This window comes from Vombatus ursinus, unplaced genomic scaffold (assembly GCF_900497805.2).
Source record: "Vombatus ursinus unplaced genomic scaffold, bare-nosed wombat genome assembly UNPS02014778.1, whole genome shotgun sequence".
NCBI classification, from domain to species: domain Eukaryota; kingdom Metazoa; phylum Chordata; class Mammalia; order Diprotodontia; family Vombatidae; genus Vombatus; species Vombatus ursinus.
In genome coordinates this window covers 29,259,671-29,285,546 of record NW_020954556.1, presented here as the reverse complement: position 1 = coordinate 29,285,546, position 25,876 = coordinate 29,259,671, and the positions used below count along the sequence as shown (strand labels likewise).

The following is a 25,876-nucleotide window of genomic DNA, read 5'->3' as shown; positions in this document are numbered from 1 at the left end:
ATTTTATCCTTATAAAGATTCCAATATCAAAAAAGCTAAACAATGCTTATTATGAGAACTCATTTCATCTAAGGAACCACAACTGAATTTGGTAATTGCCCCAACTACTACTGAAGTAGTCCCATTTCTTTCCCATTACCATCAGTAAGATACTTTATAAAACTTCTAGGAAACATACCTGCTGAGGCTGAAGATCACAAATGATAGTGTTAATGTTGTTCAAAATCTCATCAATAAATGGCATTACTTCTCCAACCTGAACCTGAACAAAATGCCTGCGGCATTTTTGTGCTATTTTTATGAAGGTATCACAGGCCATATCCTGGACACCATCATGGGTTTCTAAACAAAGAAAAATGCTTTAAGTATTTTATTCTCACCAAAAGAAAATTAAAGAGGCATAATGAGAAAATTTAAAACTTACCATGCATGAATTCAAATAACTTGTTGACCACAGTCTTCAAAAATTTCCAATGAGCTCTCAAAAACCTTGGATACTGACCTACTATGTACATGATATTTGATGCAATAATAGCTTTATTATCTTTGCCTCTTTTCTGTTCACATAATCCTAAAAGATCCTGTAATATAGAAGAAAATCTCATTTAGAGAATGCTGATAATCAGACTGAAAAGAATTTTCTTGCAATCATTGTAGGAAGGACAATATTTTTCTGGAAATGAATTACCTACAGCTTTTTTAGAGAGATTCTCCAAGAAAGGGAAAAGCATATGTGTATAACGTATATACACAACGGTTTTATCTTCTGGCCAAGAAGTAGAAAGGGAAGCACAAGTGAAGAGAGTGACAAAATGCTTTTTGCCATTGTTATTCTTATTCACGGTATGTCAGAGAAAGTCCAACACTGTCTGAGGTGTGTGAGACCATTGAGTTACTGTTGCTGATCGGGAATTAAGAACTTCTATGTACTATGTCGCAGGACAACAGAAACGAAAATCCCATGAGTTATATGAGTTAAGCAAAGGAGTGAAATTAGGTTAAAGTTAAGGGTTTCTGGACCTAACAGAAATTTGCATTTAGAGTAGGTGTTTTTCATCTTTTTTTTTTTGCTTCACTGGCCCATCCTTGACAGCCTATGAAACTGATTCTCAGAATATTTTGAAATGCATACCATGATACAGGTAGGATTACACAAAGGAAACCATGATATTGAAATACAAAACCTGTTTACAGACCCCAGATTAAGAAGCTCTGGCAGCTGGAACTTTGTTCCATTTCAACAAAAAAATACAGGTTTCCAAGATGTGACAAACTATACCTTTTATCAATTCTATCATCACTTCTAACATTTACTTGTATCCATAGTAAATGTAATTTATATGGTGCTTTAAGATTTATACCATGCTTTTGTCATAATACTAATCATAAGATTAGTAAACTGTAGCAAGGAAGTTAAATCATTTGGTTAGGATCACACAATCAAGGTTCTTAGTCTAGATTCAAACCCAAGTTTCCGGACTGAGTGTCTAACCAGGCTCCCCACCAGGCTTCATGAATTTATAAGAGAAACAAAGGCAAAGAGCTCAAAATCCACATACACTTGCAACATACCTTTATGACTGTAACAAGAAATCTTTTTTCATCCTCTTCATGCATCGCTCCACTAATTGAGCCTATTGCCCAACATAAAGTGTTCAAATTTTTCCAAGACCATTCTGTTCCATTCACCTGATTGTGAAGTTTTTCAGTCATTATTCTTTCAGTATCTGCATAATCCAGATGTGTAAGATATACTGAAAAAGGGAAGCAGAAGGGAATAAGCATTTATGTAGTGCCTACTAAGTGACAGGCATTGTGCTAAGCACTTTACAAATAATCATCTCATTTCAGAACACATTTCAATGATAACTTTATGTATATTGTCAACTTTGTGTTTAGGAAAAACACATACCACTCACCCTGAATAAAGCCACTTACATAGGTAAATGGCTATGTGTATCTGCAATAGGCAGGCAATAACACGGTCACCTCAATTCACACCCACCCACCCCCACCACATGGCAAATATGGCAACCTTACCACTAACTAATTGCTGGACTTTAGAATCTTGCTTTTACAAAGCTTATTACATATATTACAATTACATTTCCAACAGCAGCATTAGAGCTTATCAAAATGGTTTAGTAACCAGTCTAGGCTCATCTTTCAAATTCCCCCTGGCACTGGCTGGTTTGGTGTTCAGGGGACTGGCTAACTATTACTCCTCCTCAAGGTTCTAAAGGTAAACTTGAGAAGCTGGGGTTTTGAGAACTATTGCTCATGAGTCTTTTTCCATTGTCTTCATTATCATTATTTCCCAACATTAACATATAGTTCAAATTTAAAGTTACCGCTATCAACTTACCCAAAGTTTCTCTCATATTCTTATACAAATTAATGGAGTCTGTATCCTTCATAAATTCTCGCACAACTTCTCCCTGATCATTTTCTACAACCAACACTTCTTCAGGTTTAGCCATTCGACTCACCATCAATAAACGGACCTATTTACAATATGTCAATGGGGAAAAATATCTTAACATTAGGGCTTTAACATGTCAATGGATTTATGATTATTCTTGACACTTCCCTCCACTGTTGATTATACCCCATCCATACCATCTGGTTCCAGGCAATTCTTCTCACATTCCTCTAAAGAGGATCGACCTACTAAGTTGGGTCCCTTCTTCTAGAGAATTTTGTATTCAGCAGCAAAACATGAAAGAGATCTCTCAAAGAGATCCATGCTTACCTGAGACAGCAAATTAAGCAGCCCAACAACCCACACAGCAAAAATCTGACATAGATAACCATTATGATGAGTTAATACTTAAACACAGTATTTGGGACAGGTACGGAGAACCAGGCTGATATGATCTGGGAAACTGTAAAATGCTTTCAATGACCACAAAGAGCACCCCAAAGATAGCTAGCTTTTACATAGAGAGTTACAAGTTTACAAAGAGCTTTACTGAAACATTATCCTATTTGAACCCCACAACAACTCTGAGACAGATGCTATTAACATCACCCCATTTTACACATGACAAAATGCAGGGAAGATTTAATGACCTGTCCAAGGCCCCACAGTTGTGTCACACTTATCAAAATGCCTTAGGCAGGGTTCAAATGCAGGCCTTTTTGACTCCCCAAGTGGCTTTAGCCACTGTGTCTATCACCCACTTGGTTGCAGTGCTGCTCAATAATTGTGACCTTGGAAAAGCAGTAGAGAGACACACAAGGGTTTCTTGCTAAAGAGTTAAGTCATGTTACCAAGAATATTGATGACTAGATAAAGAGATGGATTAGTGTGAATAAATGCTAACAGACGGCTTCCTATACTGGCAGTCAAGAAATGGGTGAGGTCCAAGTAAGAAGTTATTTTCAATCTTCTAAGTTTTCTACTACTCTTAAGCATCAGATATCACAAATTAAGTTCATCCAACTAATTTTCTGGCAGGAGGAAGGATAGCTTTTTGAAAGGAAGCTATGCAGTCATTTCTATGCACATTAGTTACCTTGGATAATACAGGTAGGTAAAGTTGTCTCCTGGGAGGAACATCAAAATGTTGACTTCCAGACAGCATTGGAGAGGCAGATGTTGAAAATGGACTTTCTCTGTATAATTCAGCTGCCAAATGGTTCCAATACTCAAGACAAATCTTAAAGATTTCAGTTTCTTCTACTTCAGATACCAACAACATATAGTGAAGAGCCTATGCAAAGCAAGGAAACTAGGTGTTAGAAAAAAAATGGTCCTATGTCAAATTCACTTTTTTACACAAATAAATCCCCCTCATATGATGTGGTACTTTGATGAAAAAATCCCTATCTAAAGCTTTATCGTATATGTACAGAATGTGTTTGGAGCAGAAATAAATTCTACAATATATTTGTAAGATAAAGATGAATGAGAAATAAAACTTAATGCTTTTATCCATGTCAGTGTTTAATGTTATGATATATGTTTTCATTCAAAAAGAAAAAAATTCCTACCTCCATCAATGTTTCCCTGAGACTTAATCGCTTTTCTATAAGTTGACCATGTTCTTTAAGGAACGTACAGAGAAACAAACTGAGATTCTGGATGAAATTTTGTTCATCATCTTTTCCATTGGAGTAAGCAAGTCGAATATTGGTATTTAAAGGTAACATCTGAAATTAAAGATATTTAGCAATAAAAATAAAAACTCTTCTTTTACCCATTCTTAACTGATAAATTCCAAAAATGTGTTATTCCAAGTAATATTTAGTTTATATTCAAAGACTTCCAGGGTTTCCTGCTATTATTATTAGGCATTACCAAAATTCTGGCTATAATTCAAAGCCAATCTCCATCCCATCCCCACCCTGTCTATTGTTCATCCTGTTGCTCATAAATAATTCTTCATATCACTTAGTAACACAGTAAATCACTATTAAGTATCTTAAGTAAAACATCAAGATCAAGCAAGATCTGTTGAATATAAACTGAGAAACTGGAATATTTCTACATTGTTTTTTTAACACCCAGAACCCAAAATCTTTGATTGGGCAACAAGGCCTGGATGTAACTAACATACTTATCTAATCTAATGTCTATACTGTTAACACAATATAAAATCATATTGAGGGAAACTATTGGTAGATGTTGCCATTCCTTTTTTTCTTATCTAATCTAATAACATACTTATCCTTTTGATGAACTCTTAAGAAAATTGTGAACATTTTCAAAATACTAATTTTAGACTGAATCTTCCTAGCTTCTCTCTTTTTTTTTTTTGCTTTTTGGTGAGGCATTTGGGGTTAAGTGACTTGCCCAGGGTCTCGCAGCTAGTGAGTGTCAAGAATCTAAGGCCAGATTTGAACTCAGATCCTCCTGACTCCAAAGCTGGAGCTCTATCCACTGTGCCATGTAGCTTCTCTTTCAATTGTAAGCAAACTGATTCCCCCATGACAATTACAGAATTCTAATGAATATTTTCACTGATTTACCTTCAACAATATAATCTGATCAAAATGAAATGATTCTAAAGAATCACAAGTTACCTGTTTTAGCTGCATCATTGTCAGTGTAAATAGTGTTACAAATTGTTCCTCATACTGGCTTACACTCACACCAGCAATCTCAGTGAGGCACTTCAGAGAAACATTTCGAAACATTGGAACATTTAGAAACTATTCAATGAAAAAAAAAAAAAAGGAAACATTAATAATGGACCCATAAAAAGTGTTAAGTAGAATCTTATCAAGTGAGGGCATGAATAAGAGATAGAGGAATGGATAAAATAAGAGAAATGAATTGCCACATGTTACTATTATTATTATTCCCCAGTAAATCACATTTTTGGTGCTTGAATTCTTAAACTACTACTATATACTTACATGAAGACATGAAAGTAACTTTGTCCAAACCATCTCTTACTAACATTTATTTAGCACTTACTCTTCAGGGTTGTTGTGAAAATCAAATGAGACAATTATAAAGCTCTATAGCACAATGCCTGGCACTCAGTAAGTGCAATGTACATGTTAACTGTATTATTAAATATAGACCCTACTATAAAAGCTACCATGCAGAAACAGAGCAGTAAGCAGCCTAAATAATCACCTTTTACTTTTCTGTATTAAAGGACTGAAGTTGTACATTCCCCATTGTTGAAAAAACAATGGGAAGTAGAACAATGAAGACACCATGAAGCAACTGAAAAGCACACAGATGGATTACAGACCTTATACACACACAATATTACTCTCTTATCTAGCATTAAAACATACATTTGGCAAATTGCCAATCGTAGCTGTCAATGAAATGATTAAGAAGGAAAAAATATTAAGTATACCTTATATATTAATGTGCTGATTAACTTGGTTTCGAAAATATATCCCAGTGGAATCCAGTTTAGAAATCTTAGCAATGTTTCCAAAGTGGCATGTACCAGCGTAGCACTCTGGGAATTTTCCTGAAACAAAAATATAACTACAGTAATTGTCTCCTAAAATAGTTTTCATTTAAAAAAATTGAAAATAAAATTACTCACCATCACAAACTGACACAGCTGAAATATCTGTGAGAATTCATTGCACATGCTATAAAAAAGTGATCAAAAATTTAGAAAAAATCTTTCATTATAACATCTTATTAATATACAAAAGCAGCAATTTCTTTTTACCTTTTCTTTTCTAAATATAAAAATAAGAATGTAAGAAGTTTAACATTCTATTTTATGAACAATCCTATGACCAAGGCACCCTGTCTTGTAGATTACTTTGGTCTTAGGCAATTCAAGACATATAAAACTTAGTTTGTGTATTTTTGCTCCCCTCCCAACTATCCGTCACCTCCAGTGTTAAAAGTAGTAAAGCAATATGGTCATTAATTTAATTCCTAAAAGTGCTATATAACAATACTCCTACGTACTATTGAACACCAAATAAATGCCTGCCTTTCAGATGGCTAGCTTAATTTTGTCATCTGATTCTACCCTAAAAACTTCAGTCAAGTCAATACCTTTAACCCAGAGAAAGAGTACTAAAATCTTCCCTTGTGTCCAAATACTTGAAAGAAAAAAAGGAATGGCAACATCTACCAATAGTTTCCCTCAGTATGATTTTATATTCTTGTGTTAACAGTATAGACATCCATCTTGGAGGGAAAAAAAAGGTCAAGTTTCCCACAAATGTTTCTATTAGTTAAGGGGATTTTTTTTCTTTTGCTATTTCCCTTAAGTTTGAAAAGGCTCCCATTCATTAAAGAGAAATTATAACCTCCAATTAATTAATTATCTAGGTATCCAAGTATGCCTAAAAAGGTAGCTGCCACCACCCCCCCCAATTTGGAACTAGTAAGAATTGGGGAAATTTAAAAAAAAAAAAAAAAAAAACCACTGCAAAAAATACTAGCCATGTGGAGAGAAATAACCACAAACTTCTCAATTCACTTTAGACTGATTCCAGGGTAGTTTGCTTTAGCACTACTTTCCTCATGCACTTCTTATACAGCTTGCTTTCTCTCTTACCCTATATGAACAATTCTCAAGTTCCCTTCATTCATAAGGCTCAAAAGTTGCTATTTCTCTAAATATAATACTATCTTGAAGAGTAATAACTTTTAGACAATTCTATTATGATAATTATAAAAGAATACTCACCTGTCTTTCAAATGCTTTGCTTTCACTTGAGTGATCTGCCCACTGGAGAAATCAAATACTTCCTCACTCAATAGTTTAAGGATCACCATATTATTCTGGCAGAGACTTTCACTGGACCTACTTGCTCCTACAATGTCACTGATGAAAGTTGGCCAGTGTTTGGGCCATTCCTGCTTTAAGATCTAAATGTACAAAACACAAAATTATTTTCATTATTTATAGTTTGCTTCCTTCAATTAAAAAAAAAAAAGCTTTTAAAAAAAAGGAGCAAGCCTTAGGCTGGTACTGACCATCAGCTACCTGAGAACACCTAACAAGTTTAAAAAGTCTGTGTCAGTACCATCTATTCATATTCTCTGCCTAAAAGAGGATTGAGAACAGCCTCCATTCACATTACACTTTTTATTAAGCAGATCAGAAAGTCATGATTATCTTTCATTGAACAAACCTATTAGAAGACATCAGGGATAAAAAGCCAAAGCCTTCCAAGATTTATACTTCTCCAAGGTCATAAACTCTACCAGCTTCTCCAGAAATGACTGAAATCTGATGCCAAAGCTCCAAATATTTTCTAAGAAATACTAGGATCTCTAAGCATTCCTCTATTTTTCATCCCCTGTAAAGGGAGCTTAAAAAAAAAAAAAAGGCTAGACAATAAGCTATAAAAATTACAAATAATTATAGCTTTTTCTGCATCCACCTTTATTGATATATAAGTACTAATGTAGCCAACTTACAAGTCATAAGACATATCTGAGCTACTAACTATTCCTATATAATGACACCCAAGTAGGAAGCTTACCTGAACAAGAATCATATTCAATTTTCCAATATACACCTTTTCTTTCTAGGGAAGGAAGTGGGGGGAAAAAAGGGTGAGGTTAGCTTATAAAAAGAGTCTAAACAGGTTCTGATCAAAGTGAATCTAACAGGTTTCCTACCTACTGTTGCTACATAAGGTATATTACATGGTTAAGGAGGCAAAGAAAGAGAACAGGAAAGCCAAAAGAGGATAAGATGATATTATGCACAGGCCTAGTTTAAAAAGGAACATTGATCTAGACCTGGTAGGACTGCAGAGTTTATCTAATGCAATCCTGCCTTCCCCCCTCAATTATACAGTTGTGGTAAAATAACCAAGAAAAAGGACTTTAAGCATCAGAGATGGGATTTGAATCCAGATCCTCTGACTCAAGAGTTAGTGCTAATTTGTCTGAACCAGCTATTTGTCATATTGAAGAGAAATCTCACCTCTACACATGTTGGGTCAGATGAAGTCTTTATGATAAGGCCAACAACGTATTTTTTGATTCCTGCAAAAATAAAGCTATACTTTAATAATGACAGGGTCTTTATAAAGATGCCCTTTTCATATGTGTTAATATCTCTATTATGCCAAGATGTCATATATCTATGCAAAATACATACACATATATCTATGTAAAATATTCCTAAGGAATAATTATAAAAACATTAGATGACCCAAAACATTTCCTGTAATTTTAAAAGGACAGCTCATTTTTCTGTATTTATTTAGCTGTAAATACAACTTAAACAAACATTAATATTTCCTAATTTAAGCTGAATAGATTTTACCTATATTAATAGCTAAATAACAGTGTTGTGAGCGTTACAAAACTGAAATGAAAACAAATCTCATTTGATGCAGCAACCCTTTGAGCTAAGTTATTATTATCTTTTTTCAAATGAGAAAACTGGAGTTAAATAACTGATTTGGTTTTTCAACTAAAAAATAAGATTAGAACTTAGTTCTCTCGACTGATTGTTCAATGCTCTTTCCATGCAGCAGACAGAAAATTATACCAAGTTGTCCCTTCTAAAAGATGTAGTTCAGTCTAATTTTCTCAACTTTTATTGGAAATTTAGTTATTTTTCACCTATAATTAACAGTATCCTCTACAAAATCCACCTGTGATGCTTGATGTCAAGGAAATGACCTAGGTCCTTGCAGACTATTCCAGTGAAACATAAGCTGAGAAGTTTCTACCATGATGGAAAAGCTTTGAGCATGGTGCTGGCAACATACTGTGTTTACTTTCTAAGAACCCTAGCTAAATAAGGAGACATTAATCACCACGCAATGAATGTGGCTCCAGGAATTCACAAAAAAGAGGAAAAAGAAAAAAGGTAAATAACCCTCTGTCCACTGAAGCTTTTCCCACTTTTGCCATGATGATGACAAGGTGGTAGAAAAAGGGGAAGAAAATATTTGAACTACAGTTTTTAAGATTGCTTTTATGTAATGACAGCTGTCCTTGAAATAGGATCATCTTTGTTCAGTTACCAATAAGTAAACATTATTTAAGTAGAACTCAACTACATCAATCTTAATAGTTAGTTATGTGATAAATGAAAGGAAGACCAAATGAAGTTGTGCCTAACAATAATTACAAATAACTTCTCCCAGGTGAGGCAAATGAAGGTACTGCTTTTTATAAGGTACCCAAAGAGGAATAAGGCACACCTCTTGGGATATATATTTGGTCATTTTGTATTGCAGTGCTCATGATGAGCATTTACAAAATCAACTGCCATAAAAATATGTGTAGGGGCAGGTAGGTGGCGCAGTGGATGGAGTACCGGCCCTAGAGTCAGGAGAACCCGAGTTCAAATCCAGCCTCAGACACTCCCTAGCTGTGTTACTCTGGGCAAGTCACTTAACCCCAATTGCCTCACCAAACAAAACAAAACATAAAAGTAAGTGTAACTGATGTATTAATAATTATTACTTAGGATGAGCAAGCAAAATTCTACAAAAAGATAGGTTAAGAGCTCCAAATTAAAACAACATTTGCTTTTAATTCAGTGATTGATAAACTACAGTAGACAGGAAAAAAAAAGCTGGAAAACATGGAAAACTGATTCAAAGACTTATCATATAGAAGCCTCCCATTCAAATACTATACTTAGAATAATGAGGAGCTGAACAAAGAAAGCACCAATTAACATCACAACACACAAATATATACACCTACAAATTGACTCAGGAAATAAATTAACATGTTAGAACAAAGATCAAAAACAAAACATAAGAATAAGATATTATTACCTCAAAAAAGCAACCAAGAAAATAACCAATTACTACCCATCTATATGCTTCCTTGCCCGAGGTGTACAAGTCTTTGAGAATAATCTAAGCACGCACATAAAAATTCAAAAAATTACATTCTAGAGCAGACATCATCTTTATAGTCACGGCTGGTTGAAAAGCATAAAGTATTCTAAGAACTTTGTGATACGGCAAAATGCAAACTTAAAACTCTCCAACAAGAGCTCTCCGTTACATATGCAAATGATACCTCAAAAGAATTAACAGAATTAAACTGGTTCTCTCATTATCAATTATAAAACGAAGCACAAAAAAGCAGATGTGTTTGCTGTCTTCATGGTCAGTGTATATATATACTCCAGGATAGGAGTTCAGCCTAGGGAATTTTTATTTCAATACCACTGGTTTCGTTTGTAATTCCTACTTATTTTATGTATTTAAAACCATTATTCGGAAGAGGTCTCAGACATAAAAAAAGTTAAGAATTCTTGCTACAGAGGTGTGAAGTTCATCAAAATACTGTCTATAATTGTGCTTTCTTAACTGAGATAATCAACTTAAAAGTTTGGTCATATACACACTAGAAAAACCAATTAGATAAAAAATGCCTATTTTTCTTATACCAGGATATGGAATAGAACTGTTCCATTAGTACACATATTGGAAAGACACTGAAGTTGGACTATGAGCACAGAAACGAATAGGATTTGAATGAGTTGGTTTGCCTTCCAAAATTCTGTAGTACTTTTAATAATATTGTTTTTTTTTTTAACAAAAGCTGTCATTTTAATGATCTGCACACAACTTCAATGTGCAAAGTTGAGGCTCATCTAAAGGGCAATGATGACAAGACAGGCTTGAATATGCTTTATCATCCTGTCAACCATGAATTAAGACAGAGAAATGAAGAAATGGACAAGTCACACAGGGGAGTCTGTGAAAGGATTCTAAATCTTCAGTCTGGAAAGAATATCCACCCACAATTAATTGCATCAATATTTATCTGTGTTTATTGCTAACTTTCCTTAAGCCTTATTCTTATTCTATATACAGTAATACACAATAGAATATAACTTATTGAAAAACCTACAAATTGCTTTGTGAAACCATCTGGTCTTAGGAACATATCAATTGGAAATTAAGATATTCTGAATTTAGCTGGCATTTTCCACTATTGGGAAATCAGTAAATAAAACTGATTTTTATATTATGTTGCATAACTGTATTTCCCACCACAATCACATGGACTTTTCCTCACAATAAATTCAGCAATGTTTTACTAAAACATTTCCATGAAGGAGCAATAGGCCATTCACTTTAATGACAGTACTCATAATTCAGAAACAGATTTAAACTAAACAACATAGCACAACAAAGAATGAACAGTTCCAGTAATTTTTAGTATTATTCCATTGAATGAGAATGAAATGGATATGAATGGCGTCAATTAAAAAAAAAACAAAAAACAAACACACACATACCAAGCATAAAGACTCTATTACTTACAATTATCTTTTTTGAAAGAGGTGACCATCCTATTTCATATGGTATTGAAACCAAATACAATCACCTTATTTTTTAAAAATTGGAACGTTATTATATTAATAATGCCAATTATCTTACAAATACTATCTAATATACTATATAAAATGGTTTGAGTAGTTCATACAAAGTCATTTCTGCTTTAATACTTAAATTTAAATTACTGCCTATTTTCCCATGAGTTGTTTAAAGCTTTATGTTTAAACTGTATTTGATTAGCAAATTAGACTGTGCTAGAGGTAGAGCCAAGATGGTAGGGTAAAGGCAGAGACTCATCTGAGCTCTCCCTACACTCTCCAAATACCTTTAAATAATGACTCTAAACAAATTCTAGAGAGGCAGAACCTACAAAAAGAGAAGAGTGAAACAATTCTCAGCATGAAAGGTCTGCTGCACCAGAGTGAGAGAGGAGTGCAGTCCAGCACTGGCAAGCAGACAAGGCCCCAGCAAAAGAGGAACAGGCCTCAGGGTGACAATCAGTAGCAGTAGTGGTGGTTTCCAGACCTCTCTGCCCACAGATTGTAAGAGGATTGGACAACCAGTCAAAAGGAGATTAACAGGATTTCCTCTGCTGGCACCAGTGGCAAGAACTGTTTCATTGCCTATACTTGGAAGTGGGTCACAGTCTTGGGTCTTGGTTCCAGTATGAGGAGGAGCACTAACACAGCAGACCTTGTGGAAGCAGGGGAGCAGGATTCTTGTCACACACAGTTCTAGGGTTGAGAAGAGTGCTTGTGGTAGCTAGCTCACAAACCAAGGCCCAGTACAGGAAAAACACACCTCTCCCTAGATTATACCACCTTGTAAGAGACAAAAATTTACAGGTCCCCAGAACTAACCCTGAAAATAGCTACACAAAACACCTGAAGTTTGGGATAGTGACTCTTCCGCTTGTCAAGCGAGCCCCAGTACAGCGTGAGAGTTAAAAGTCAAGAATTAGGTAGAGGAAAAATTGGGAAGAAAAATGAGAGTGATCCAAGAAGATCATGAAAACAGTCAACACCTTGGTAAAGGAGGCAGAAAAAAAATACATTTAAAAGAATACCTTTAAAAACAAAACAAAACAAACAAAAAAAAACCACAACAGGCTAAATGGAAAAATATATATACAAAAATTCACTGAAGAGAACAACTCCTTAAAAAGTAGAACTGGCCAAATGGAAAAGAAGGTACAAAAGCTGACTAAAGAAAATAATTCCTTGAAAATTAGAATTGGGCAAGTGGAAGCTACTGACATCAAGAAACAATCAAACAAAATAAAAAGAATGGGTAAAAAAAAGTGAAATCTCATCGGAAATAACTGACCTGGAAAATCCATTCAGGAGAGTTAAATTTAAGAATTATTGGACTACCTGAAATTCATGATAAAAAAAAAATAGCCTGACATCATCTTCCAAAAAATCATCAAGCTAAACTGCCCTGATATTCTAGAACCAAAGGGTAAAATAGAAATTTAAAAAAAAAAAAAAAAAAATCCACTGATCACTTCCTAAAAGAGACCCCAAAATGAAAAGTCCTGGGAATATTATAGCCAAATTCCAGAGCTCCCAGGTCAAGAGGAGAATATTGCAAGTAGCCAGAAAAAAAGTATCACAGAGCTACAGTCAGATTTAATACAAGACTTAACAGCTTCTACATTAAAGGACAGGAGGGTTTGGAATGATATTCCAGAAGGCAAAGGAGCTTGGATTAAAACCAGAAATAACCTACACAGGAAAACTGAGTATAATTGTTCAGGGGGGAAAATGGACATTCAATGAAATAGAAGATTTTCAAGCATTCTTGGTGAAAAAACCAGAGCTGAATAGAAAATCTGACTTTCAAATATAAGATGCAAAAAAAGCATAGAAAGGTAAACAGGAAAGAGAAATCATAAGGGATTTAATAAGGTTAAACAGTTTATATTCTTATATGGGAAAATGATATTTATAACCCCTAAAAACCTTCTCATTACTAGAGCAGTTATAAGGAGTACATGTAGACAAAAAGAAGAGGATTGAGTTAAATGTGATGGTATGATTATATAAAAAAATAAAATTAAGGGATGAGAAAGAAGAATGTACTGAGACAAGGGGAAAGGGAGATATAGAATGGGATAAATTATCAAGAGGCTTGAGGTTTTACAGTGGAGAGGAAAAGGGAGGAAACAGGAAGGGAGCACATGAACCTTACTATCATCAGAATTGGCTCAAAGAGGGAATTAAAAGATTTCTACACCCAAGTGGGTATAAAAATCTATCTTATTACACAGGAAAGCAGAAAGGGAAGTGCATAAGAGAAGTGGGGGTGAGGGGACAGCTGATAGAAGGGAGGGCAATTTGGGGGAAGTAAAAGAAGCAAAATACCTTTGAGAATGGACAAGGAAAAAGGAGAAAGTAGGATAAATGGGGAAAATAGGATGGTGGGAAATACATAGTTGCTAATCATTGCTGTGAAAAAATTTTTACAGCAAATTTCTCAGATATAAAGATTTCATTTCTCAAACACATAGAAAAACTTAGTAGAGTTTATAGGACAAAGAGCCATTCCTCAATTGATAAATGGTCAAGGGATATAAACAGGCAGTTTTTAGACAAAGTCATCAAGGCTATCTATAGTCATTTGAAAAAAAAAAGCTCTAAATCACTATTGCTTAAAAAATTAAAACAACTCACACCTGTCAGATTGGCTAATGTTACAGAAAAGAAAAATGACAAATGTTGGAGGGGATGTGGGAAAGTCAAAACACTAATGTACTACTGGGGAAGTTAAATACCGATGCAACCGGAAAGCAATTTGGAACTATGCCCAAAGAGATAAAAAACAGAAGATCTATGTGTAAGATATTTATAATACCTCTTTTAGTGGCGGCAAAGAATTGGAAATTGAGGAGATGTCCATCAATTAGAAAATGGCTGAATAAGTTATTGCATATGATTGTGATGGAATACTATTGTGTTTTAAGAAATGATGAGCAGGATGCTCTCACAAAAACACAGGAAGACTAATGCAAAATAAAATCAGGAGAACACTGTACACAGTAACAGCAATATTGTATGATGATCTAATATGAGTAACTTAGCTATTCTCAGCAATACAACGATCCAAGACAATTCTGTAGGACTTATGATGAAAGGTGCTGTCCATTTCCAGAGAAAGAACTGGTTAAAGCCTGAATGTATATCAAAGATACTTCTTTAAATTTCTTTTTGTCTGTGTTTCCTTTACAGAATGAGTTGGATGGAAACGTGTTTTGCAAATTGGTTATCTTCTCAAGTGGAGGCGGGGATAACTGAATTTGGAACTCAAAATTTGAAAGAAAAAAAGAATGTTAAAATTGTTTTTACATTAGGGAAAAATAAAATAGATAAGATTAAAAGAAATTAGACTGTGCTGATGTATTTGTTTTCAATCTAATGGTTTTTTACCTGTCTTTGTTGTGGCCTTAAAGCTCAACAAAATCATGTTTAAGACTACAGCATCTGGCCTTTGCAGATTTCATTATAGTTATATTTGACTACCAATGAATCTAGCCAGAATTCTTAAAAATGGGGAAATTAAGTTATCAACACAGGCCTAAAGATCAATAGCAGCCATATCATGTACTGATTAATACACTCTCCACGAGATAATACTTAAACCTGCTGCACTGTCTCTTGCCAGAAAAAAAAGTTCTCCATTTTTTATTAAAACAGATTCCTTGACACACTACAGTACACCAAAACTCTTCTTTGTTGATTTGTGGGCTTTTTTTTTCCTCCCCAAAGCTAAGTTCTATAGGGTAACCTGGAAATCAAAATTCTCCAGTTACCTTTCTATAGTAATTACATAGGGGATAGGAGTGTTGTCACACATGAATGTCACCTAATGGGAACAGTGCCAGATTCTAAAAAATTAATAGAAAATTAAATTAAAATTAAAATTAAAACAGTGATTCATGCCCAGTAGATTGTACTTAACTGATGACATTTAGAGAAAGTAAATAGTTGATATTAGCCTAGTAAAGCCTCATAGATTTTACCTTAATTCAAACTCTGTAGTGAAAAGATCTATCTATCTATCTATGCCCATCAATTGCGGAATGGCTAAAAAAGTTGTGGTATATGAATGTAATGGAATACTATTGTTCCATAAGAAATGATGAGGTAGCAGGATTCAAAACAAAACAAAAAACCCCCAAACCCTGAAAAGACTTATGAACTGAGCAGAACCAGGGGAACATTGTACACAGTAATAGCCACACTGTGTGATAAACTAACTCTCATAGACTTGGCTCTTCTTCCCAATGCAAGGATCTAAGACCAACTCCAAAAGACTCACGATGGAAAACACTGTGCAGATCAAGAGAAAGAACTAGAATGCAGATCCAAGTATACTATTTCCTCTCTTTTTTCTTGTGTTGTTTCTTCTTTCTCCTGGTTCCTCCCATTGATTCTAATTCTTTTTTTTTTACAACATGACTAATGTAAAAGTATACTTAATATGAATGTATATGTCGAGCTTATGAGATTGCACACCGTCATGAGGAGGGGAGAAAAATTGAAAACTCAAAAGCTTATGGAAGCAAATGTTGAAAACTAAAAATAAATTAATTAAAAAAGAAAAAGGAAAAGATATATACAACCCTGAGCAAAAATAGGGTTTGTTCTGTGGTCTTTCTTAAAACAGGCACAGGGGAGGGTTAACTAGTGAAGAAAACCCAATGTTCCCCACCCCAACAGTAGACATTGGATAGGAAGTAGGTATTTATAACTCTTCAGAATTCGTCTATTAACTCATTTTGTTCTTAGTTTTCTCTATGAGAGGTTGACTCTGGGGAATATTAATTTGGCTCAAGGTTTCACAATAAACTACCGCTACAATAAAACTAGAACTGAGCCTCAAAGCTAGGTCCAATGTCCTCACCATTGCAGCAGCTAATTGGGAGGAGTGTCTTCATCACTAATACACCTACCCTTAACCTCCAGTAGGGATACCTTCTGAGATATGTGGTGGCCTTTTAGGGCAATTATAATTCAAACTATAAATTCAGAACAGGTACTACTGGGAAAATTCTGTACATGCTGTCTGTACCCTTTCTCCAACTCCCTCAAAATACAGGCTCTGAGCTTGGAAAGAGTCTCATGTCTTTGCTTGAGGTTAAGCAGCCAGAGGGATTATGATCATAGATGATGATATAGATTGCAGATATCCTACCCTAACACATTTTCCCAAACATCTTTATTACTGTCAAGGGCACTACCAGTTACCCAGGTTTTCACAAACTTGTTATCACGCACCTGCAACTCTTCATTTTCTCTCATCTCACATATCAGTTGCCAAACCTCAGTTTTACCTCCAAACCTCTCACACTGTTCTCTTCTCCCTACTCATACAGCAAACTAGTAGTCCAGGGCCTCATTGCCTTTCACTGGGACTACTGCCATAGCCTCCTAATTGGTTTCCCTGGATCAAGTTTCTCCCTACTCCAATCCATCTTTCATATGGCTATCAAAGTGGTTTTCGTAAAGTGCAAGTCTTCCCTACTCAATAAATTCCAGCAGCTCCCTACTGACTCTTGGGCTAGATATTATTTCATCTTCTCACCCTTTAAAACGTAATAGCAGCTAGTGTTTATATAGTGTTTCAAGGTTTGCAAAGTCATTTATGAATTTTATCTCATTTTATCCTCACAAGAACCCTGTGAGATACAGTTTATCACCCCCATTTTGCTAAGTGGCTCAGTGGATTAAGTGCTAGGCCTACAGCCAGGAAGACACGAGATCAAATCTAGCCTCAGTTTCCTCATCTGTAAAAGGGGGATCAACTGAGATAATAATTGTAAAGTCCTTAGCAAAGTACTTAGCACATAGTAAACTCCATATAAATGTGAGCTATTATTATATCTATTATTCTAAGCATGGACACAGTCAGTGCCAAGGCTCAGATAGAGAATATAGATTCTTTTGTGTGAGGAGCAGTTTGATAGGCTCTTAAAGTATAAGAAGGAGAGTAATCTATGAGGCTGGAAAGGTAGCTTGGGGTCGGGGTTTAATCCTATTCTAGAGGCACTACAGGAAGCACTAGAATTTGATTAAAGGAGTGACATGGTTAGATCTGTGTTTAAAGAAAATCATCTTATAAAAGTGAAATGTCAAAAATGAAAAATAAATAATAATTTAAGAAAGAAAATCATCTGGCAGCAGCATGGAAGATGGATTAGAGTAGGTAAAAGACTTGTAGCAGAAGGCTGGCCTCATTAAGCCATTACAACAGTCCGGGCAAGAAGCAATGAAAGCCTGAACTAAGGTGGTGGCCATGTGAGGAGTAACAAAGGCACTGATGCAAAAAATCTCATGGAGAGACAGGAAATGGTAAGATTTGCCATCTTAAGTTAATATGTGGAGTGGATAGCGAAGAGTAAAGGACAACCCTAAGGTTGCAAACAAACCTCAGTGACTATAAAGTTGGTGATATTTTTCTCCCAAACAGGGAAGCTCTAGAAGGGAAATGCCTTTTAATGAATGAAACTGCATGAAAAGTATGACAATCCCTGTCTTCAGTGAGTTTAGTTTGTAAGAGGCTAGCCAATACATGTAATCAATTGAAAAGGATTTATCAAGTACTTTGCTAAGGGTTGGGAATAAAAAGAAAGATAAAAACTGAAGGGGGAGACAATGAACAAATATACCTACAAGATAGTCTAAATGGACATTTCAGAGGGAGAACACTTGAAGTGGGGGGACCAGGAAATGCCTCTTATATTAGGTAGAATTTGAAGCCAGTAGATATAAAGAGGAACATAGCAGGGTTTGAGGACAGAGGCATATTTTAGAAACCTGCAAGAAGAGAAATGTTACCGAATTATTAGAATATTCATTATAAATAAGTCTGGAAAGGTAGAAAGGATCCAGATTTTGAAAGGCCAAACAAGAGATTTTAATCTTGGAGATAACAGAGACCCACTGGAATTAAGTGGGGGGTTACCTGCACTTTAGGAAAACTACTTGGACAGCTGAGATGAGGACAGAATGGAATGGGGAGAGATCTGAGCCAGGGAGAACAAGAGAAAGCTACTGCACTAGTCCAGGAATGAGGTAATGAGGACCTGCACCAGGTTGGAGACTTTGTGGATGTGAAGAGGAGAAATATTGCAAAGGTAGAAATGACAATGCTTATCAACAGATTAGATAGTGTGCTAGTGAGGATTTAAGAATGGTTAAGGCAGGGGAGTAAATCAAATCCTTAAGGAGAAAGTAATGGTCTAGGGAATTAAAAAATGATGAGGAATAAGGGGAGCAATAATCCCTTACATTCTTCAAAAGTGTGCTTCTTAAAAACCCCACTTCTACAGGAAGCTTTTCCTGATCCCTGTAACTGCTAGTACCTTCCCTCTCAAACTCCTTTTATTTGTTTTTATTCTATATTTACTATATTTTCAAATTTTCACCTTTGTATGTTTCACACCTTGCAGGTTGCACACAGTAGACCATTCAACAAATACCTGCTGACTGAAATCACAAAAAGCAATCCACTCCTCCTCCTCCCCCTCTATAAAATGACTAATTTCTCATTTACTAAAGAAAGCAGGAAAACAACTGCAAACAGGATACAATTTGAGTTGTTTCTGCTTTCTGATATCCCAAATAACTACAAAAAAGTATATCCTGAATCCAAAGGCTTTGCTGTCATCGAGAGAACTTCAGGTTAAAAAAAAAATCCCAACTCAAAGATTTAACAATCACTATAACATTAAATCAATATTAAGCCATTTACTATACCTGTCTTGTGTCAGTTAGGTAGGATAGTAGATAGCACTAGGCCTCAGAAAGATCAAAATTCAAATCTAGTCTCAGATATTAGCTGTTCATGTCTCTTGGCAAGCCATTCAACCTGTCTGCCTCAGTTTCCACAAGTGTAATGCACCTAGCGCCTAGGGCTAGGATCAAATAAGATACTATTTGCACTTAGCCCATCTCCAGGTATGTAATAGTAGGCACTTAATCTTGTTCTCTTCCTCCTTGCTTTACCCATTAATTCCATGGGCCTCTATTTACTCTTGGACAATCAGTTTGCAACATTTAACATCAGCTTACAAAAAACTCATAAGGAACCCATCATTTCAAAGAAATCTTTTCTGGAGATATCATTTTTTTTCACTATTAATTTGTTTATTTTTAGTTTTCAACATTCACTTCCACAAGATTTTGAGTTTCAAATTTTCTCCCCATCACGTCCCTTGCCTAACCCCAAGACAGCGTGCATTCTGAATACCCCTTCCCCAAATCTGCCTTCCCTTCTATCTCCCCCACCCCTCTCTTATCCCCTTCCCCATTTATTGTAGTGTAGGGCAAGATAGATTTCTATATTCCATTGCCTGTATCTTATTTTCCAGTTACATGTGAAAACAACTGTTAACATTTGTTCTTAAAACTTTGGGTTCAGGGCAACTAGGTGGTGCAGTGGATAGAGCACCAGCCCCTGATTCAGGAGGACCTGAGTTCAAATCAGGCCTCAGGCATATAACACTTACTAGCTGTGTGACCCTGGGCAACTCACTTAACCCCACTGCCTAGCCAAAAACAAACAAACAAACAAAAAACAAAAACAAAAAAAAACTTTGGGTTCTAAATTTTCTCCCTTCCTCCCTCCCCACCTACCCTCATTGAGAAGGCAAGCAACTCCATACAGGTTATATACAAGTGTAGTCATGCAAAACACTTCCATAGTAGTCATGCTGTGGAAAACTAACTTATTTCCCTTCATCCTATCCCCTCCCCCATTTATTCTATTCTCTGTCCTTCCTCAAAAGTGTTTGCTTCTGATTACCCCCTCCCCCAATCTGCCCCACCCCATCATCCCCCTGCTTTTATGCCCTTCATCCCTATTTTCCTGTAGGGTAAGATAGATTTCCATACCTAATTGAGTGTGTATGTTACTCCCTCCTTAAGCCAAATCTGATAAGAACTTTTTCTCAGAGTAACTTCATGATTCATGAGATTCATTCATTCCCTCTCACCTTTCCCCACTTCCCCCTTCCAGTGTAAAAGCCTTTGTCTGTTTTATGTGAGACTACCCCATTCTACCTCTCCCCTTCTTCTCCCAGTATAATCCTCTCACCCCTTAATTTTATTCTTCAGATATCACCCATTCATCTTCAATTTACCCTGTATCTACGTATCTATACATATATTTTTTTCCCCTCCAACTATCCTAATACTGACAAAGGTCTCATGAGTTACAAATATCTTTCCATGTAGGAATGTAAACAGTTCAACCTTAATAAGTCCCTTATGATTTCTCTTTCCTATTCACCTCTTCATGCTTCTCTTGAGTCTTATATTTGAAAGTCAAATTTTCTATTCAGCTCTGGTCTTTTCATCAAGAATGCTTGAAAGTTCTCTGTTTCACTAAATGTCCATTTTTGCCCTGAAGGATTATACTCAGTCTTGCTGGGTAGGTGATTCTTGGCTGTAACCCCATCTCCTTTGCCCTCTGGAATATACTTGAATTGTTTCTTTCTGGCTGCTTGCAATATTTTCTCCTTGACCTGGGAACTCTGGAATCTGGTTACAATATTCCTATGAGTTTTCCTTTAGAGATCTCTTTCAGGAGGTGATTGGTGGATTCTTTCTATTTCTATTTTACCCTCTGGTTTCAGAATATCAGGGTAATTTGCCTTGATAATTTCTTGAAAAATGATGTCTAGGCTCTTTTTTTTGATCATGCTTTCAGATAGTCCAATAATTTTTAAATTATCTCTCCTGGATCTATTTTCCAGGTCAGTTGTTTTTCCAATGAAATATCTCACATTGTCTTCTATTTTTTTCATTCTTTTGCTTTTGTTTTTACAATGTCTTGACTTCTCATAAAGTCACTAGCTTCCAATTAATTGCTCCATTCTAATTTTTAAGGAAGTATTTTATTCAGTGAGCTTTTAGACTTCCTTTTCCATCTAGTCATTCTGCTTTTTAAGGCATTCTTCTCCTCGTAGGCTTTTTGGACCTCTTCTGCCATTTGGGTTAGGATATTTTTAAAGGTGTGATTTTCTTCAGCATTTTTTTTGAGGTCTCCTTTAGCAAGCTGTTGACTTGTTTTTCTTTTCCTCTTTTTTTTGGTGAGGCAATTGGGGTTAAGTGACTTGCCAAGGGTCACACAGCTAGTTAGATGTCAAGTGTCTGAGGCCACATTTGAACTCAGGTCCTCCTAACTCCAAGGCTGGAGCTCTATCTACTGAGCCACCAAGCTGCCCCTGTTGACTTGTTTTCCATGATTTTCTTGCATCAATCTCATTTCTCTTCCCAGTTTTTCCTCTACTTCTCTTACTTGCTTCTCAAAATCCTTTTTGAGCTGGTCCATGGCCTGGGATTAATTCATATTTTTCTTGGAGGCTTTGGATGTAAGAGCTTTGACTTTGTTGTCTTCTTCTGGTTGTTAATGTTTTGCTTTTCTTTGTCACCAAAGAAAGATCCTATGGTCTGACTTTTTTTGCAGTTTGCTCATGTTCACAGCCAATTACTTGAGTTTTAAACTCTTTGTTAAGGTAGGGGTCTGCTGCCAGTGTGGAGAATGTACTGTAAAAAAGCTTAGGGGGGTTTTGTGCAGCTGTTTTTTTAGAGATACTTCTAGGGGCCTATAAATTTTCAGTTCTCCCAAGGTGGTACAATCAAGGGCGAGGTGTTTACTCCTTTCCTGGCCTGTGCTCTGGTCTGTGAGTGACCACAAGCACTCTTTTCTGCCTTGGAACTGTGAGGATTCCCTCTCCACTGCCACCACAATCTCTACCTCGTGAGCACTCCTACTTACCCCAGGATCACCACCTAGGACTTCGACCCAGATCCAAGCACAGGCAAACCAGGAGACTCTCTTGCCTCAGCATCAGCAAAGATCCCCCTCTGATCAGCCACTTGCCTTCCCCTCCGTCTGTGGGCTGGAAATAGCTGCCATGATGGGACTGGGACTACGACCAAACTTCTCTCTCACTGTGGTCACAGACCTTTCCTACTGACCTCCTAGGTTGTCTTTGGCGTTTGTGGGTTGAGAAGTCTGGAAACTGCCACAACTGCCTGTGATTCAGTTCTCTGAGGCCTGCTCCAGCTTTGCTGAGACCTGGTCTTTGCCTGCTTGGCCCACGCTGAACTGCATTCCTCTCCCAGCCCAGAATGACAGACCTCTCCAATCAACCATCCAGGTTTTCTTGGACTGGAAATTTGTTTTGCTTTTTTTGTGGATTCTGCTGCTCTAGAATTTGTTTAGAGCTATTTTTTACAGGTATTTGGAGAGGTTTGGGGGAGAGCTCAAGCAAGTCACTGTTTTTACTCTGCCATCTTGGCTGGGCCTATTATTTATTTTTTACAGGACTGATGATTTAGTCAGCTCTGGGTAAGGGTGTGCTATGCTTATATTCAAATAGTGAGGATGTGTCAAAGGCAGCACTTGTACTGGCTGTCTTCCTAACTCTGAGGTCAGCTTTCTAACCACTCCATCACACAGATTCTCAAATGTTTTAACAAATACCCTCTAAATTATCAAGACCTTGGAATCATGAAAATTATCTTCATAGTTTGCATATATAAATAGCAGTGTGACAAAGTGGGAATAGATCTAGATTTAGAATCAGAAGACCTTCCTTTGAACCCAGGCTCTGCCAACTTACACAGGGTCCATGATTTAGCAAGTCACTAAAGGCTCTCCAAGGTCCTTTTCTGCCTTAAATTAATGTTATACAACTTGGTAATCATTGCCTAACTTTAAGGAGTCTTATAAGTTCTTAAAATCCCTTATTGTACCTATGTAACAGTTTTATGACATATGACAGGAGAACACAGCCCCTTTGTTAAAAGTAGGACTACACTAAAACAACTTTAAATACTTTTTTAGACAAAGCCTATTGTGTTCAGAGAAATGTTCTGAGCCTTGTTGTCCCTGTATTATACCCACTAAATTAGTCATGAAACATTTCTTCTTTTTTTTTGGTGAGGCGATCAGGGTTAAGTGACTTGCCCAAGGTCACACAGCTAGTAAATGTTAAGTGTCTGAGGTTGGATTTGAATTCAGGTCCTCCTGACTCCAAGGCCAGAGCTCTATTCACTGCACCACCTAGCTCCCCCCATGAAACATATTTCATATACTCCTTTCTATTTTGGAGAGACAGTGTTTGTAGAGGGGGAATGCAAAAAGGACAGCTTTTCAAAGATGTTGCACACAAGTAAGAATTTCTTTAAAAATTATTTTAAAAATTTTATATTTTTAGTTCTAAATTCTCTATTGTCCATCATACAGTAATCATTTTATAAATTTTTTAAAAAAATTTAATCAAAACTATCTTGCTTTTCAAGGTCACCTCCCAACTTCTTCAATGATTTCTACATTTGATTGAGTAGTCTTTATAATACCATTCTGTCTCTGTAACTCCCTAAATCCCATTACCTCCTCCCTTCACCTCCAACTTCAGCCATGTACTGGATGGGCATGGCCACATTTCATATCATTTCAACAACTGTGACATTTTCAGGATCCTGATCAAGATCCCCAACCTTCCTCTCCTGCTCCCTTCACCAAAACCACTAATCACTTGTCTAGTCTCCTAATTCAACTCCCCTTTCTGCCTCCATGTCTCCATATCCAGATTTGATTCCACAGACCTGCCACTTTAATACTAAGCCCCCCTCAACTGGTTCCTAGCTGATGAATGTCAATGGACACTAACAAGAAGCCTGAACTAGATGCGTACTTCTGCCCCATAATCATTCCACTTGATCATTAACAGCTCATTTCCCCCTGCAACTATCCTAAATTTTAACCTTACTCCTAAAGCCCCTGGCTACATTGTATCCATAATGCTGACTTCACACAGCAGACAGGGGTAGCTAGGTGGTGCAGTACATAGAGCCCTGGATTCAGGAGGACCTGAGTTCAAATTCAGCCTTAGACACATAACATCTACTAGCTGTGTGACCCTGGGCAAGTCACTTAACCCCACTGCCTAACAAAACCCAAACAGAGCAGACAAATCAGTGGTCTTCTTTACTGATAACTGAGTCTCCTCATACTCCTTCCTTCTCAACACCCCTCACCACTACTGTTACCTCTCTTCAGATAAGAGGGTATTGTATCCTGCTTGCTAATGCTTAATCCTCTCTGGACCCTTGATTATATGAATCTCCTTGCTTCCTTCCAGGTCTCTGTAGTCATAATTCCTCCCCCCCCCCATCTTTTCTATCTTCCTCCCTTTCTCAACAAGGCCCCTTTATTATCTAGTAACATACCCAGGTCTCCACAATGTTTAAAAAACAAAAAAACAACTCCTTTAGCTCCTCACATCCCCCAAATTATGCCCTTAATTATCTTACATTTCTTGGAAATCATTATTCATTTTCATAGCTTCTACTATCACCTCTGGCCCTTACTAAAAAAGTAGTAAGCTTAGCTCTAGCAACTCAACATGTCCAAAACAAAACTGTTTCGTCTTTGCTCCCAAACCTGACTGACTTCAATATTGTTGTCAGGGAATTCACTAAACATTTCACTCAATACTTTAGGGTTATATTTGACTCTTTCTTTACCTCTTACAACCAATTAGCAAGTCTGGTCTAGTCTTCTCTATTCTCTACACCAGTGGTATCTAACTCAAACAGAAATGAGGACCACTAAATCCTACTACATAAGGATCCCTGTGGGCTGAGTACTGACTTAGAATATTGCATATTAATATACCTATTTTTTAATTATTGTGTCACATATTTCCAAATTACATTTAATTTAGTTTGGGCCACACTAGTGAATATTATGGATAGATCACATGTGGCCTGACACCTCTGCTCTATATCTAATAAGAGATCCTTACGACCCACTATCAGGACTATTATCTAACAGGTCTCCTCTTTAACAATGTGCCCAAGACTTATGCACAATTCTTATTTCTCCAACACTTCCACCACCGCTTATTATCCAAACATATTTGAACTCAGATCTTCCAGATTTTAATTCTAGCATTATAACAACAACCTGTCATGATATAAAAGATACATTCCTCTTTCAGTTACTTTTCTCTTCCTCGAAATTAATTAACTTCTGAACTCATACAGCACTTTTGTCTCTCATGAACATTTTGTTTTGAATTAAAGTTATGTCATGTCCCCTTCACAATACTATATGCCATCTGGGCAACAACTGC

The 25,876-nt window shown here is 36.4% G+C and overlaps 1 protein-coding gene across 1 annotated transcript in view; it reads right to left on the bottom strand.

Annotated features, from left to right (window-relative positions):
* Nucleotides 1-25,876, bottom strand: part of XPO1 (exportin 1) — a 61,290-nt gene that overhangs the window by 17,653 nt on the left and 17,761 nt on the right. The window contains exons 5-16 of the mRNA XM_027865151.1: nt 8,382-8,443; nt 7,933-7,977; nt 7,131-7,312; nt 6,021-6,069; nt 5,823-5,942; nt 5,029-5,157; nt 3,997-4,155; nt 3,519-3,716; nt 2,366-2,504; nt 1,573-1,754; nt 425-581; nt 179-342 (exon numbers count right to left, since the gene is read on the bottom strand). Of these exons, the coding sequence (XP_027720952.1) occupies nt 179-342; nt 425-581; nt 1,573-1,754; nt 2,366-2,504; nt 3,519-3,716; nt 3,997-4,155; nt 5,029-5,157; nt 5,823-5,942; nt 6,021-6,069; nt 7,131-7,312; nt 7,933-7,977; nt 8,382-8,443 (1,586 nt within the window). The remainder of the gene's footprint in view (nt 1-178; nt 343-424; nt 582-1,572; nt 1,755-2,365; nt 2,505-3,518; nt 3,717-3,996; nt 4,156-5,028; nt 5,158-5,822; nt 5,943-6,020; nt 6,070-7,130; nt 7,313-7,932; nt 7,978-8,381; nt 8,444-25,876) is intronic.